The following is an 18,205-nucleotide window of genomic DNA, read 5'->3' on the forward strand; positions in this document are numbered from 1 at the left end:
CTCTGACTCGGGATATGTTGAACTGTTTCTGTAGCTCGAGAGTCAAGACCAAACATGGCTTGAGCCAGGGTTGCCACCAATGCTAGGACCCTCTCTACACAAAAATGTGAAATGAATATGTGGATGTAGTCGCTATGGTCATATACACGAAGCAACATAGCTCGTAATTGTTTGATGGCCATTTTGTGCATTTTGAGGCAAGTTTTGATGGATTTTGATGGGCAACAAGCAAGAGACAGAGGCAATAAAGGGCCATCACCAAAGGCGAAAGCAGCGATACCTCCAAGATGTACGGGAGCAATGTCAAGTGCAATGAAAAGAAATAAGCAAACAACTAGTAGAAAACAAAGAAGCCGTGCGTGCAATTCCTTCAGTGATGATCATGGTTTTACCTATTAAGTAACAATAGCACACAGAAATAATGATGTAGAGCCAATGCTAGATGAAGTTTCTCATCTACTTCTCAGATATTGTGCTTGATTGTCAAACTAAATTGGTTAATCCTATTTAATTTTGACTAAGAAAAAAAATGCAATAATCTTGTTGAATGTTGGTCCTTTATATATTTAATTTTTAGTATTTTCAATCTGGAAATGGCACAGATTTGGAAGATCTTTCCAGCTTAGGCAAAATGGAATTTATTTGGGTTTTCAACAGTAAAATTTCAAGTCGTTTTAATTTTCTTTTTAAAATGGAAAACGAATTCCTTGCACACTTGGGCATAACCATAGTTTAAACTAAGAAATACCACATCAACCATTTGCAAAACCTTGTATCGAAGAATCAAAACCAAGTAATCATACACACCTTTGATATCGGTTGATCGAATATTCTATCCTACTGTTGCTGTTCGAAAATCTGCATATAAGCTTCGGATAGGGCAACCATCTGAGGAAGTGTTTCAGAAACGTGCAGATCTTGCATCGCATACCTGCAAAATATAAATTTCAGATGGTCATCCAATGTCTGTAACATTTCAAATACATAAAAGAAAAAATATATTCAGAGAATTACCATAGTTCTTCCAACTTCCGCTGTAAAAAGACCCTGTAGAACCCCTCATCAGGCTTACCATCATGAACAATATTAGCAATTAAGTCATACTTGGTTCGCAATTTTTCATTCTCTTTGATTGGTGCAGGCATAGGAATGTAGTCCTTCAACTTGAGGTTTTTCAAAGGAAAGTTCACTGGAAAAGAGAAACATTAAGTAGGTTTAAAGTGAAAACGATCTGGATACATCCCATGGGATATAACAATTACAATAGAGAGACTGATCAGTCAACTTAAATACTTCCAAGAACATAAAATTCACCCAATATTGGGTTCTTCTCTCTGAAGAAATTGTTCTTAGTAAAGCGGCGCATGTGAAGTATCAAGTATTGTGGCAATTTGGAGACTCGGTATCTCATTCTTGCTGGAGGACGAACAGTAGTCGTTAGTCTCTCACCGTCAAATTTCTTCAGTATATTAAACAAAGGAACCTAAATCAAAATTCATAAACGAAATTAATTTAGAATTTTAGATGCATTAAAAGCATCACAAAATATGAACAAAAAAATCAAAGCATCATAAATCGTAACTTTTCCAGTCAGATGCCAGAACAGAAGGAAAAAGAACCACAAAGCACCCAAATACCTGAGGTATTATATTTTTGTCCATCACATCTTTGAAAAGAGGTGGTTCAGGCAAATCCAATCCAAGCATCAGAAAGGGCATTCTGTAAGTTTCAATCCCAACATTGTTATTATTCTCAATTGCACCATTCGTAATCTTTAAAGCTCCTTCTGTTCCTCACCACTGTCTTTCTTCTCACTGATAGCTTTGCTTTGAATCTCTTTCACAACCTCCAGTTCCCCCTATTAATATCAACGTGTAAAATAACCACAAAAACTTATGCTACAGCTAGCATGAAATAATGAGTGAAACGTTTTAATTAGAACCTGAAAGCACTTATGAATGATGCTACTACTTTTCTTCGAGGTTCTAAGATCTGCATGCAGTGTGTTAAGAAGCCATGACATGAATTCAACTGGTTCACTCTGCACGCCTATTCGAAACCGTTTCTTACTGGCTTTCATAACCGCCTGTAGAAACTCATGAGGGCTCACCTGTTGACACAAGTGATTTAGAAAACAAAAACATGAAAATGTGTTCCAGGACAATAGTCGTGCAATAATATAAGTATGATCTAACCTGTCCTTTAAAGTTTCGAGCGTGCCCAATCTTTCTTGTGAGTTCTCCATATCGATGAACAAGTTGAGATCTTGAGTGCTGGTAATTCTCAGTAATAAGGAAGAAGTTTCTCAAGGGAGTAACTCTCATTAGAGATTGAATGGTGACATTGACAAAATCGGTCTTTTGAATATTATTCAACCCCACCTGAAGATTAGCACGAAGAACTGATCATATTAACACAAAATGGAAATTTTGTTTTTAAAACTTATCGAACATGTGCGCCCTTCAATGTGAGAACAAAGATTATTACCATCCAATGAAGGTAATCAGAACCATCAAGTGCCCTGGACCATTGCTTGTTCTTGTCAAGTTGCTCAAGTTGTTCTCTTGAAAACCTGCAAATATGGAGCCACACCAAAAGAAGAAGAAAAAAAAGAAGTGTAAGCTCTTCTTCTATTGGTTTGGTTGAATTATTTCGAGACTCGTTTGGCCTTCATGTACGTTTAGGGAGTGTTTAATGTAATGAGTTGGTCTCACTTTTATTCTAAAAAAAAAGATCTAACGACAAAATATAACAAACAAAGAGAAGGAAAATAAAATATACAAAGAAAAGAACAACATAAGCTACAACATCATCACAATGAAACCGGAGAAGGAGACTATGGACAAAATTATCTAACCACTTAACTATTAAGATCACTTAATTCAGACAATAAGTAACAGATTTTTAGTCGAAAGCCTAATCTTTCTTTCTTTCTTTTTATCACTAACTTTAGAAACCTCGGCTTCCATGCTTTTGAGGATTGATAATTTACCTGTCGAGAATCCTTGGGAATATTGGACTTCCAACCGATGCTTTTCCTTGTAGTCGTTGTCCCCTTCTTTCTCTTTTACTTTGCTACGTATGGGTCAAATCCATAAAATTAAATTAATTATATTAATTGATTATTTTTCTTAATTTTATCAAAGAATACAAATTAACCATTAAATGATAAAAATGTTATCATATGATAAAAAAGCTAAAAATAATCAAACAATTCTCTCCTCTCTCCCTTTTTTTTTGCAATTTGCTATTTTCTATAGATCAATTCAACTTTTTTTTTCTTTGATTTTGTTTAATTGACGGTGACACCAGTTTTGATATTGACTGTCGACCGTCGGTTGTCTTTTCTATTTGTTTTTTATTTTTTATGAATAATTGTGTCTTTATGATATGTTTATATCTGTTTTTGTAGCACGTTTATCTTTGTTTTTTGACAATTTTTTTATTTTTTGGTCGTTATTTTTGTTTATTTTTTAGGGTTGGATTTGATATCACTACGACTGATAAGATGACGCTTATTTGTTATCATGTTGATATTCCTTTCTTTGGACCCTCATATTGATTTGGATACGCGTTTTATGTTTGTGCATAATTTTCTCACATCGTTTGACTATAATTTGCGATTTGTCGGTGATCTTTCAATAGCTTTATCCCCTTTTGTGGTTCGTTTGTCGATACAGTCAGATTTGTTTGTATCTTTATTTTGTTCGAGTATTTTGGTTAGCTTTTTTAACCTTTTTTCTTCTTTGTCATTGTGTGATATGGGTGACTAATTTTTGTGTCAATGGTTATAGGAAAATATTATAATTATAATTTATTTTACGTTTACAGTTATACTTGTTAATCTTCATTGTAATTCTGGATATTTTTTACTTTTAATAAAAACTAGTGACTTTTTATAAAAAAAATAATGAAACAATTAAAAAATAATATATAAAAATAAACATTACTAATACAAGGAATGATAAATACCATCAATGCTAACATAAAAATATATATAATAATAACAACATATTGATAAATTGATTTTTTCACAACTTAAATATGTAAAAATACCTATCAATATAAAAGAATGAATTTAAAGTAAAAAACAACAATAAATCATTAAAATAACTATCAAACGGAGAAACATAAATCTAACCCTAAGTGTGCATTTGGTTCACGGAATGTAAGATTACCAGTGAGAATAAAAGATTACCAGGGAATAAGATTACTGGAAATGTTGTATTTTGTGTTTGGTTGGTTTAGCAAGAATGTAAGATTATCGTGTTTGGTTAAAGGAATAAAAGATTATTGGAATGTATATTTGACCAAATTGTCCTTATTATATATTTGTATAATATTACAAGTTGGAAAATATTTATATATTTTCTTTAAAAAATTTAAATTCATAAAACTTATAAATTTTTTTTACAAAATTAAAAATATAAAAAAAGGTTTAATGAAAGGGTAAAATTTTATTTTAACCCCTGAACTTCATATAAAAATTTAATTATAGTCTTTTTTGTAAATCTAAAATAGTTTAAGGATAAATTTGTAATTTAACATTCGTAAAATATTTATTATTCAATGACAAAATAATTATATTTTTGAAGAAAAAAATTAAGGGCATTTTAGTCCAAAATGTCGGTAATATTACAATACATAAGGGAATGAAGGTAATGACATTCCCGGTAATATATCTAAAAAAATCCACTATTGATAATAAAACATTACCGGGAATGACATTCCCGGCCAAACCAAACGGGAGAATGTGAATTCCATTCTCGGGGTATCCCACATTCCCCCATCCAAACGGCCCTTAAGTATTGCTAGACTATGATAAAATTGGTGTAAAGGATTCACTTTCATGGCCCATTGCAAATCAAATTTTATCGTCAAAGATTAATGTCATCCGAGATTATAATAAAAATGATATTTTAATTTAGTTTATTAAAAAATACAATTACAAAATAAATTTTATCATTATTTAAAGGTATGACCTAATCAAATTTTAAATATGTTCAAGACATATGTGATGAATGCATGAATTTCATATTAAAAGGTGCGGATAATCGTTCTTTTAAAATTTTAAAATTATTAGATATTTTTAATTTTTTATGTATTTTTTATTAAAAATTTATATAAATTTATATATTTTTTAAAATTTTAATAGTTTTTTCTCCTAATATAAAATCTTACATTTACTTATGATTGTTGGAAAGAAAAGGTCCCCTCGACAAAAGAAGTAAAAGGAGAAGATGATCTGTATGCCTACCTTGTTGCCGATCGTTGAAAAAGGTTAATGGTCATAATTCCTTTACATAGGGCCACCCTTGCCCGACCATTTATAATTTGATTGTTAAGATTTGGCTATAAACTAGTCAGAAAAGCATATTTTCACTGCCTGCCATTAGCTTTCAGCATTGATGATGATGATGATGATGATGCCGATGAATGATGAGCCAGGTGAGACCAGCGACCCTGGTTTGAATCATAAAAAGAATCTTCGGGAATATTAACAAGCCAGCGAATGCCTTGGACTCGTGAAAACAATCAAATATCATCGTTGAAGCTTCATCCATACTTAACTTCGAATTTTGATATTATAAATAATATATATTAAATTAGAAAGATGACATAATAATAAAAGTATCTCTCAACGTTTTTATAAATAGACATTTTATCCTCTGTTTTTTCTAGAGTATTTTAGTCCACTGGTGTTTCATTTTGGAGTAAAATGTCCCCTGATTAGATGAAAATTATTAATTAACTAAATGTTAATAATTCATACAAACGTGAGAAGTCCATGTGTGTGATGCCACTTCAATAAAAAAAAACTCAGAGTAAACTATAACTATAATTAACTACATATGCATTTATAGAAATATATTTAAAAATAGTTTAAAAATATTTTTTTGTTAACATGACATGATATGTGGACCTTACTACCACGTCAATAAGAAGCATTAATCGTTAGTCAACTAACGATTTTCATACACCCAGAGGTATTTTTGCTCCAAAATAAAACGTTGGGAACTAAAATGTTTCAAAAAGAAAATGATAGATAGCAAAGTGATTATTTGTGGAAATGTTGGTTGTAATTTTGTCATTATGCCAAAAAGATTTTCTCTAAACCTATCAAGTGACCATAGATGGACCTAGAGGTGGACGGTCGTATCCTAAAATTTTTAAATTATTATATATTTTATATATTTTCTTTGTACTTTGTATTTTCTGTTGAGAATATGTTTTCATCCCATTAAAATTTTATAAGATCTTCCCTCCATAAAATTTTATAAGTTCTTCTATTCTAACATAAAATTATGCGTCCGTCTTTGTGAGTGACCTCAGTGGTTAAATAAATGTTTTTCTTTTTTTAGGTCTTGGATTTGAACAGTTGTATTTATAGAATATATGTGAGTTATTAATAATTAAAAAAGATTATGAACCTATACTACACTTGTGATAACCTCATACTATTTCAAAAAAAATTATCTCCTTCATAGTTTCATATTATATAGTATAGAGTTGATTAATGGATCAAATATAATAAGTTATATTAAGAGTTAAAAAAATTCAAAATAAAATAATTATATGATCCTACATAATAAATATATTATTATGTCACTTGATCATTATCTTATGTAAAAGCATATATGATAAAAGACATATATGATATGATGTATAACCGAATATTATGTACTAAGTCTATGAGCTCGCATTCCTTAATATTACTAATTTAAATAAATATAGAAGTTTGAATATGTGAAAACAATAAAATACCTGACGACATGATTCATCAGCTGAACCGAATAGGCTGTTCCAGTGTGTAGAACAGCTGAAACTCTTTGGTGGGTCCATTTCTTATGGGACACCATCCTCTCATCGCTGTCTTGAAAACATTTTCAATCATCGTGTTTCTTTTGGCTTTACAGAATAATTCTGAATACTACATGGCCAAGGTTTTTTGAAACCAATGAATTGCTGTCTATTTGAAAACATTGAACCCAGTTACACCATGACGATACGAATCTCGATGCATCCGATATTCAAATCAATATAGCCATGAATGATTATATTACCATTCTACCTTCAACAAAATGTAAGTATATTTTAGGCGTGAGAAGGTGACAGAGAAGGACGCGCAGGAGTAAACCGAGTAGTACGTTAACAAGATTTTATATTAAAAAAGATGAATCTATAAAATTTTAATAGTTAATATATGTTATTGACATTATATTTTTACAATTGATAACGTAATATATATCACATCATTTAAAATAATGACGTGATATATATAATGTCATCTAAAGTAATGTAGTGATATGTGTCACGTTACTTAAAATGGTGATATGATATGTGTCATGCCACTCAAAATGATGACATAACACATATGTTACATCATCAACTGATCACATGTGTTGAAATCACAAGTAATGTAATTCAGCTAGAAAACGTGTATGTTATTTACACTGTATCTGCTGCTATTATATACACAATTGTGTTGTTAAGCTGGCTGTAACTGCTTTGCAATTTTAACAACCTGTAACTAACTTTCCTAATGACATCTTAACAGCCTGAAACTAACTTCCCCACACACACAAATTCTTACGCACATACAACCACACTTTCATGCATACAACCACACTCTAACATTCTAACATTCTCCCTGCTCTTTCAACTCCTTCTTTATTGACAAGGCAGTACACACAATTGATCTCGAAAAACTTCAAATGCTCCCTTTGTCAATGACTTCGTAAGGACATCTGCCACCTGATGACAAGCTGGAACATAGTTTACCTGCAATTGTTTAGCTGCAACTTTCTCACGGATAAAATGCACATCCATGTCTACATGTTTTGACTGTGCATGATACACTGGATTCGTACTTAACGCAATGACACTTGTATTATCACACCAAATGATAGGTGTATTGCGAGTTTATATTCCAAGCTCTCCTAATAACGACCTCATCCATGTAACTTCAGCTCCAGCCTCAGCAACGCTTCGATATTCAGCCTCCATAGTAGACCTGGAGACCGTTTTCTGTTTCCTTGAACACCAAACTACAGGACATGCACCGAGAAATACTACATGGCTAGACACTGACCTCCTGTCATCAAGGCTGCCTCCTCAATCAGCATTAGCAAACGTCATAATTTCAAGCGACTTGCCAGCACATGAAAATGTGAGACCATAGTTTAACGTTCTAGCTAGGTATCGAAGTATCCTCTTCACTGCAGCCAAATGCAACTCAGGTGGAGCATGCATATACTGAGCATCCTTGTTGAATTAAATGCAATATCGGGTCGCGTATAACAAGCATATAGCAGAGCACCAATGATGCTTTGATATTCGCGTGCATTTGTTAATAGATCTCCAGCCTCCAGAGTCAATTTTGGAGACCCTACCATCGGGGTGGCAATGAGAGTGGCATGCAATAAGTTTGTCCTTTTCAACAGCTCGAGTATGTATTTCTTTTGAGATAGCATCAAAGACTCCTTGCTGCGTTTGACTTCAATGCCCAAGAAGTAGGACAGTTCTCCTAGATCCTTTAAGGAAAACTCCTGATTCAACTCTTGTATTACATCATTAATAACACACGAAGAAGAACTTGTAAGTATGATATCATCAACATAAACAAGCACATACGTATAACAACCTTCATCATTCTTAACAAACAGTGATACATCAGCCTGAGATGCACTAAAGCCTAGCCGAATTAAACTGGCTTTAAGCTTGTCATGCTAGTTTCTTGGTGCTTGTCTCAATCCATACAGAACTTTATGAAGTTTGAACACATGCAAACTGTCATCAGCAGCATACTCCTCAAAACCAGGTGGTTGTTGCATAAACACTTCCTCGGTCAGATCACCGTTTAAAAAGGCATTATTCACATCAATTTGCCTTAAGGGCCAACCCTTTGCAACTGCAATCGATAGAACTGCATTCAATGTTGGAAACTTGACAACAGGACTATATGTTTCCTTAAAATCATAACCTGGTACTTGTGAATATCCTTTAGCAACAAGACGGGCTTTGTGTCTCTCAACAGATCAATCAGCCTTCTTTTTTATTCGAAACAGCCACCTACAACCAACAACCTCACGTCCTACAGGCAACTTGACAAGTAACCATGTCTTGTTTCTTTGTAATGCATGAACTTCTGCTTGAACAACTTCTTTCCAGCTAGAAGTCTTGAGTGCTTCATAAACATCACGTGGAACTTCATCAGCAGCAGCAATCGTATAAGCTTTTGGTTTAACTATGCCACACTTACTTCTTGTCATCATTGGATGCGTGTTTACTCGAGCAGTATCTACATTGCATGCATTTTCTGCAGGTGTATGCTACTGATTCATCCCTTGATCATTATCATGAGTACTAGCAACATCATCTTGATCAACATCACCAGTATCTTGGCCACTAAGAGAGACTTCACTTGGTACTTGATGCTCGATACCTAGCACCACACCTGCATCCTCTGCCATTATAGAACTGGAATTAACAGCATGTGCATTATTCGAGTCTCCACTGGTACTGGCCACATAGTCATGGCTTGATTCAGCAGTACTTCTGCCATTGAGCAATTTGCTAACATCAGTTACTACTTGAAACGAGCTGGGAAAGCTCCTTATATTTGCAGTAGGCTTATGACTACTTTTTCCTGTAAACAGAAACTTCATTTCATCAAACACCACATGCCTTATTATATAAATCCTACCATCCTCAGCAAGACATTGAAACCCCTTGTGTTGCATACTGTAACCTAAAAACGTGCAAGGCTTGGACCTGAAATCCAACTTATGCTGTAAATACGATCTCAAATGAGGGAAACAAAGGCACCCGAATACCTTCAATTGCCCATAATTAGGTTTCCTATGGAAAAGTTTCTCAAATGGTGAGATGCCTTGCAAAACTCTCGTAGGAAGCCTGTTTATCAGGTGAACTGCTGTAACCACTGCATATGCCCAAAATTTGACAGGCATTGATGCTTGAGCAAGTAGAACGAGAGCTAGTTCAATAACATGGCGATGCTTGCGTTCAACCACTCCATTCTGCTCGGAGGTATGTGGACAAGTCAGCCTGTGTGTGATGCCCTTACTCAATAAGTGATTCGACAACTTGCGATACTCACCTCCCCAATCACTTTGCACAACCTTTATAGGTAAGTTAAACTAAACCTTAATCATTTACTGAAACATCTCGAACTCACTAACTTCTTGAGCCTTATCTTTCAGCAGATACAACCATGAGTGTCTGGTGCATGCATCAATAAATGTTTCATAATATTTGTCACCATTCGAGACAATATGTGAGGGTCCCCAAAAATATGTAAATACCAACTGAAAGGGAGTGTCATACATAGTTGTAGATGCATGGAATGGTAATTTGTGACTCTTTCCTAAATGACAGGTAACCCATGTTTATTGATACTTGAGGGCAAGCTTACATTCAGTTCCTTACAATTTTTTAGTAGGCTATTATTCGAGGGATGACCCAAACGCTGATGCCACGACTCATACACAGATGTAGATAATTGTGTTATATAAACTGCTGGCTTAGAACTATCTCTAATCGATGAATCCACAGCAAAGGAATACAAACCACCATCTTCTTTCCCTCGAAGCAAGACTTCACCAGTTCCTTTATCACGAACGCATCACTCATGTGCATGGAATTCAAAGAAAATGTTGTTATCCCTAGCAAGCTTTGACACCGAGAGTAAGTTCTTGGTTATTCTTGGCATATGCAATAAATCGGTTAAAAACAACACGCGAGAAGATGTATGTAAGAGAGATTTCCTAACAGACTTAACATCTAATGCAACACCATCACCAACAATTAATTTACCTGGATTGTTGAAATCCATAGGTTGAGAAATATTCATGCCATCAGAGAAGTGACATGATGTGTAGCACCCGAGTCCACAATCCAGTACTCACGAGATGCAGTTAGCTTATGACAACTTGATTTCTGACTAGCACCACACTCACAGCCAACATCTTTATTAGTAGCATAGTAGGCAGTGCTTGACTCATTCTTTGAGTATGAATTGTTATTAGCTGTAACTCCAGGAAAGTCCTCATCAAATCGATGCCAACACCAATCCACCAAATGGCCATTCTTTCCACATAATTGACATTGCATCCAATACCTACCCTGTCCTCTACCAGCTGATCTACCACGCAAGTACGTCGGACGAGAGGCAACCGATCACTCAGATTGATCTACTTCTTTGTTTGTCATTTGTCCTTGAGCAACATGTGCACTCATGGGCAGCGAATCAATTGGATCACATAACCCAGCTAGTTGAGTCTCAGCATACAACAACATTGTGTAAATAGCATCAAGAGACACTGACTCTCGCATTGTAGTTATGACAGCTACAAAAGGTTGGTATTCGCGAGGTAATCCATTCAAAATACTGGCAACTTGCACTGCTTGAGACACAGCATTGCCACACCATGCTAGAGCATCGCATACTTTTTAAACTCTAGTGACATACACTCTCATGGATTCATCACCTTTTTTATTGTAATGCAGATTAATAACAGCAGTTGTAGATCTGTTCGAGAAGAACTGAAGAACCGTGCTCCAAACTGCAGAAGCCGTTTCAGCACCCACAAATTGAGGTAGCAATTGTGAACTTATCGTTGACAATAGCCAGGATGCCAGAGCACTATCCTGTGCAACGAATTCCTTATACTTCTCATTCGGTACATTTTCACCAGATTCATTAAGCACTGTCTGCGATGGAGTAGACATCAAGCCAGTAAGTAGCCTCTCCAATCTCTATGGCTACGAACGGTGAGCAACACCTTTTGCTTCCATAGTAGAAAATTTGCTTCATCAAGGATGACATTAACCTTCTTATCGGAGAATGTCTTTGCATTCCTCGACGTATTCTCCATTGAAGAAGCTAATCGATCAGTGTTCATGACAAAAATCTTCCTTCTTCTTCTTTCTTTAAGCATCAAAAGCACAAAGAAACTGCCCGAATCGTTTGGCGAAAGATACCATGTTGAAATCACAAGTAATGAAATTCAGCTAGAAAACGTGTATGTTATTTACACTGTATCTGCTGCTATTATATACACAATTGTGTTGCTGAGTTGGATGTAACTGCTTTGCAGTTTTAACAACCTGTAACTAACTTTCCTAATGACATCTTAACAGCCTGAAACTAACTGAAACTAACTTCCACACACACAAATTCTTACGCACATACAACCACACTTTCATGCATACAACCACACTCTAACATTCTAACAACATGTAAAAATATTATATCAGTAACATGTGTTAACCGCTAGTTAATTAACGATTTTCCTTTAATAAGGTATGTTTTGAAAAAAATTAAAACGTTAGGATGTAAAATAATCCAAAAAAATAACGAACGAAATGAATATTTGTTTAAACATTTGGGATGTATTTGTGTCATTAATCTAGTTTTAAAAGGGATAAATTTATAAAATTTTAAAAATGAAAATAAATTATTAATAAAAATATAAAATAAATATGAAAAATGAAAATACTAAAGAGTCCGATCCGCTCTCAATCTCAATCCATCAAGTTTGAGGAGAGGGAATAGGAGGCATGGGACCCAAAGGGGGAATGGTAAGAATGAAGGCAGTCGTCGAACGTAGGTCCATGTTGTGTTGCTGTTGTTTTCTTTTTAGGGTGGGGGTCCATTTACTCCATTAAACATGTAAAAATTATATGGATTAGCCAAGAACATGCAAGCATGATATGGAAGTCTAGCAGGTCTGGTAATATAAAGGAAAAAGATGTACAAATCTTTAACAAGTATATTAAAAAATTTAAAAGAAAATATGAAATGAAAAAGGAAATTAAGACGTGGGGCTCATATGAGAAATGGGCCTCCACCATTTGCCATTACCAATTCATTTCAAATTTGATTTATACTTTATGAGAAAAGTAGAATAATTTACAACTAGACAATGGTGTAATGTCCTGAGTGTCACTAACATGGGCTGCCAAATTGCAGTAAGATTCTATCAATGCCCTTCATCTCTCTCGAATTCTTTAATTCCAATACATCTTTTACACCACTATATATAGCTCACATTCATCACCTAATTTCACACCACTCAAATCTTTCCTCAACTCTATAATCTCTTACACTTCATTCATTCTTTTCAATCTTTTCTTCAAGCTTCTATTCCCAAATGGCCAGCGTTGATGTTCAGGTAATCAAAACTATAACATTGATATCTTTAATTGATCATTAGCTTCAATCATGTCAATGATAAATTAAAGATTTTCATGTTTTTTCTAGGTTCAATCAGCTGCTGCAACAACATCGCTAGAGAACGAGACAGCACCACCAGAGGTAACCAAGGTTGAACTTGAGGAGACAACACCAAAAGAGGAGCCAACCGCTGCACCCGTGGTAGCCGAGCCGGTCCCAACATCAGATGCTCCGCCTGCTCTAAAGGAAAGCGCGGCTCCCGAAGCCGATACCAAAGAAGTCGTAGAAGAAGAAACCAAGGTTGAAGAGGAAGCAAAGTCAGCACCAGAGGAGATAAAGGAGGAGACACCCGAGGCGAGGCCGGAAGCACTTACGAAGGAGGCCAAAGTCGAGACTACGGAAGCACCGGCAGATACCGCAGCAGGAGAGGAGGAGAAACCGGACGAGGAAAAGGGAGATGAAAAAGGCGAAGAAGTTCCTGTTGAGAAAGTTGAGGAATAGAGCGACCATTTTGCAAAAGGTGGCATAGCTGAAAAGGAGTTTCTTTTTTATAGCTTGCATGTCATGGTTCATATAGTCATCATATCATATATAATAACTAAACTATGTAGGGTATGGGACGATGAGAGTTTTTCTTCTTCTTTTTCTATTGTCTTTCTTTCTTTCTTTCTTTGGGGTTTGGTGTTAGTAACATGCCATGTGCATTGCCATGCTGGGGGAAGAAACTATGGGATTTACATATTAGGTGGTATGGATGTATGTATGCATGTAGGTGTTGTTTTGGTTACGAGATATGATGAGTTTGATATTGTGTGAAGAGATGAGATGGGTATGTATCTCCATATTTGCATAATAAACATATATTTGTGTTTAACAAGTGTTGGTGCAATGGTAAAAGCTTAAAGAGAATTTAGACTAAAACCTATAAGTCATTGTAAGACGAATTTAGAAATATTTTTAGGATGAGTATATATATCTATATTAATAAATAAAATTCATATGAGGTGAACAAAAATTCAGGATCAACGTCATCAGTAAAATAGATAACTTCTTTCAACTTGAGGCCTGAAAGATTAGTCTTCATAAATAGTAAAGCAAACATGAAAGATACTTCGATTGTACCAAAAGAAAAAACAAACTATGCAATTCGAAAACACTAATTAGAGGATTTCTGGTGAGTGTAGATGTCATTGGCTCATTGCACAACTGTGTAATTACATGAAAGCAGATACCAAAGAAGTGCATGGAAGTGAGCAATCCTTCCAATTTGCCCCCCTGCCTTATTCATGAAAAATGCTATACCTGTACAAAACAGTTGTCCCAGATAAAAGAAATAAAGAAAAGAAAAAGCAATGACATCTCATGAAGGAAAGACAATTTAACTACTTCACCTTCTTAGATAGTCTAATGATAAAGCAGATGACAATGAAACTATAAACCTGTACAAAGCTGAGTACCAATTTTTCTGTGTCAAAAAGCCTTTTTTTTTACCCCCCAAATGCAGATGTAATTCATGTTTTTTTTTTCCTACCAGGTACCAAAGCTGCAGCCGACATGTTCCTGAGTAATAACGTCGAGACGTTTTTGTATTTCAACCTTGGAGGGATACGGCGGGAAACACAACCTGTAAAAGCAGGTATGAGAAGAAGGGAGACGCCCGTGCGGCTCTGAGGACTTATAAATATAGAGCTGAGAGGGTAAACCACGGAAACCTTCAACCGGAAGATGCTTCAAGGAGGTCCAGAAGAAAAGAAGTGTCTTTCTTTTCTCTGCTGACATTTCCCTAACAATCTGCAATATTGTTGAAAAGCGAGAAAGTGAATTATAAGGGACACAAGCTATATGATGCATTCTCCAAGCAGACAAAAGCTAAATACTAAAACAATAATCTAACAGCAATTTCATCACTAATCATAACACTTTCCATTGCTGAAGAATCATGCACCATCTACTTCTTGAGGGTCGGCTCATAAACATTGAGAGCATTGTAGTTTCGCAATCACTATTCTAGACTGGTTCAGATTTTTACCTACAAGATGCAAGAATCTACTGACAATACAGAAACCCAAATTGAGTTGCGACAAATCAAGCCATCGAAAAGGCAGTGCAGAAGTAAAGGGTGGGGATGCAATATTCTAACTAGGAATACCATTATTGCCGATGTATCTTTAATTTAAGATATATTCACCCTTGTTCCACCGGATCCCTGTTTTTAAAACAAGACTACAAATATGTGATAAGGAGAATATAAATATAAATGTTATGAGGTGAGCAACATGAAAAACAAATAGAAAGAAATTGATTCTCTTCATTTCTTTTTTATTAAAAAAGAATATCAAGACCTTAACACGATTTAAATACAATCCTATGTGTTCGTACCTCCCAGAACCAGGTTATTTGAGGATCATTTTCTGAGTAGCCATTGTACCATGTGCCTTCCAGTCTTCAGCACAAATAGGACTTTCGCTTCCATATAGCATCCAATCAAGGTCCTCAAGTTCTAAACTTTGAAAAAAGAACTTCTGGAGCCTTGAGTTAGAAAGAATATGGCTAAAGCCTTGGGAAAATTGCTCTACCTGTTCAGAAATAGACGTTACAAAGCGGTCCTGAATAAGAAGATTAACATATTTCTGCTATTTACAACAATGTTTTGCCCATCACAACAAAGCTCAACAACTCTCCTGGATCCTAACTCCTCAACTTCTCTGACAAATGTCAGTCCTAAAACATCCGAATCAATAAACTCAGCATCCATCTCAAGAATCTTCTTGCAGCTGCTATACAAGAATGGATCTGCCTCTCGTATATCTTCCAATGATATATGTGTTGAAAATTAAATATTAGCCTAAATAAGTTCACACCTAAATTAATTTGATGTCATTGCTTACATCAATTTAGTTTTGATGTCATTGCTTACATCAATTTAGTTATGTGAAAATTAAGTATTTTTCTGTTTTAATTTCAATGGTTTAGATTATTTAGTGCTTTTTAATGAGGTTAGATTGTTTCTTGTAACCTATAAATACCCTACTTGTTTGAGTTTATCATCCAACAATCAAAGCTTAATTATAAGCATTAGAAAGCTTTCTTAAGAGTTCTTCCCTTTTGCAATTTTGTGAGATTATTCTAAAGAGTTTTTTCTTCTTCTCGATCAATTAGAGTTTTTACTCTATTTGATTCAACAATTGGTATCAGAGCCACGTTTTTAAGGTCTCTTGAATTCTGAGTAGCTCTGTGGCAGTTTTTAACTGATCTTCCACATCAGAATATTTCTTGAGTTATTGTCGGGGTTATTACAAACCTTGTGGAGCTTCTTTGTGTTTAGGGTAATTTAGTACTCTGCACGTTTGTTACTCAAGCTTGTTCGGTGTAGTCAAAGCCTTGCCGTTAAGATGGGTGATCTTCAAGTAGTTGGGGGATCAAGAAGCTCAACAACAAAACTACAACCGTGGGCAACATGTATGGAGTCATACTTACAAGGTCAAGACCTTTGGGAGGTTGTCGGCGGTGGTGAAGTTACACAACCGGCGACAGAAGATGCCAATGGAATCTTGCGAAAGTGGAAAATTAAAGTAGGCAAAACAATGTTTGCTTTAAAGACCACAATTGAAGAAGAAATGTTGGAGCACATTCGGGATACTAAAACACCAAAGGAAGTATGGGACACTTTTGTTACACTCTTTTCGAAGAGGAACGATACAAAATTGCAACTTCTCGAGAATGAACTTCTATCAATGGCGCAACGCGACATGGCGGTTGCCCAATACTTTCACAAGGTGAAGTCGATATGTCGCGAAATTTCAGAATTAGATCTGACAGCTGCTATTGGGGAAGCCATGATAAAAAGAATAATTGTCCATGGTTTGAGACCCGAATATCGAGGGTTTGTTGTCGCTGTACAGGGATGGCCGACACAGCCATCGCTTGTTGAGTTCGAAAATTTGCTTGCAGGTCAAGAAGCCATGGCCAAGCAAATGGGAGGAGTCTCGCTGAAGGGTGAAGAGGAAGCGCTCTACACCAGCAAAAGTAGAGGCACTTTTCAGCGGTATACTGGCAGTGGATCTAAAAAGGATGGTGACAAAGTGAAAAATTACCAAGGAAAGGGAGGCCCTCATTCAGGGGGAGCATCCAAGAATCGCGGTAATAGTAGAAAGTTCGATGGCAAGTGTTATAACTGCGGAAGATGGGTCACATGGCAAAAGACTGTGGGACCAAGAAAAATCCTGTTGAAAGTAATACTGCTACTTCTTGTTCGAAGGAGAATAGTGAAGATGGTTGGGATGTTGAAGCGTTATTTGCTACGGAGGAAGAAGAATTAGCTCTCACGGTACAACACCAGAACAGATTGACTACAAGAATGATTGGATAGTAGATTCTGGCTGCTCAAATCATACGGGTGACAAACAGAAGTTACAAAACCTGTCTGAGTATAATGGAGGTCGTGTGGTGCTGACAGCTGACAACTCAAGGTTACCGATAACTCACATCGGTAAGACAATAGTTACGCCTCGATATAATACTAATCAGGTGCAACTCCAAGATGTTTACCATATCCCAGGAATGAAGAAAAATTTGCTATCTGTGGCTCAACTAACATCATCATGCCATTATGTCTTATTTGGTCCCCAGACGTGAAGGTTTATCGTGACGTCAAAATCTCAGAAACACCAACAATGGAGGGACGACGTTTGGAATCAATTTACGTGATGTCAGCAGAGTCTGCATATGTAGACAGGACAAGGAAAAATGAGACATCAGATCTATGGCACATGCGGTTAGGTCACGTTAGCTATTCCAAGCTAAGTGTGATGGTGAAAAAGTCGATGCTTAAGGGGCTTCCTCAACTAGACGTGAGAACAGACACGGTCTGTGCGGGATGCCAGTATGGTAAAGCACACCAATTACCATATGACGAGTCGAAGTTTAAAGCAAAAGAACCGTTGGAGTTGGTTCACTCTGATGTGTTCGGACCAGTTAAGCAACAATCAATTAGCGGTATGCGGTACA

At 35.7% G+C, this 18,205-nt stretch overlaps 1 protein-coding gene and 1 pseudogene across 1 annotated transcript; one reads left to right on the forward strand and one right to left on the reverse strand.

The window, feature by feature from the left end:
• Positions 1-711: 711 nt before the first annotated feature.
• Positions 712-8,396, reverse strand: LOC120119290 (annotated as a pseudogene).
• A 4,688-nt stretch (positions 8,397-13,084) lies between these two features.
• On the forward strand, positions 13,085-14,055 carry LOC120119245 (major latex allergen Hev b 5-like). The gene is made up of 2 exons (XM_039139087.1): positions 13,085-13,196; positions 13,286-14,055. Exons 1-2 carry the CDS (start codon positions 13,176-13,178, stop codon positions 13,697-13,699), a joined length of 435 nt encoding a protein of 144 aa, XP_038995018.1. The 5' UTR covers positions 13,085-13,175; the 3' UTR covers positions 13,700-14,055.
• Positions 14,056-18,205: the final 4,150 nt, after the last annotated feature.

This window comes from Hibiscus syriacus, unplaced genomic scaffold (genome assembly GCF_006381635.1).
Source record: "Hibiscus syriacus cultivar Baekdansim isolate YM2019G1 unplaced genomic scaffold, ASM638163v2 tig00110332_pilon, whole genome shotgun sequence".
Lineage (NCBI taxonomy): Eukaryota > Viridiplantae > Streptophyta > Magnoliopsida > Malvales > Malvaceae > Hibiscus > Hibiscus syriacus.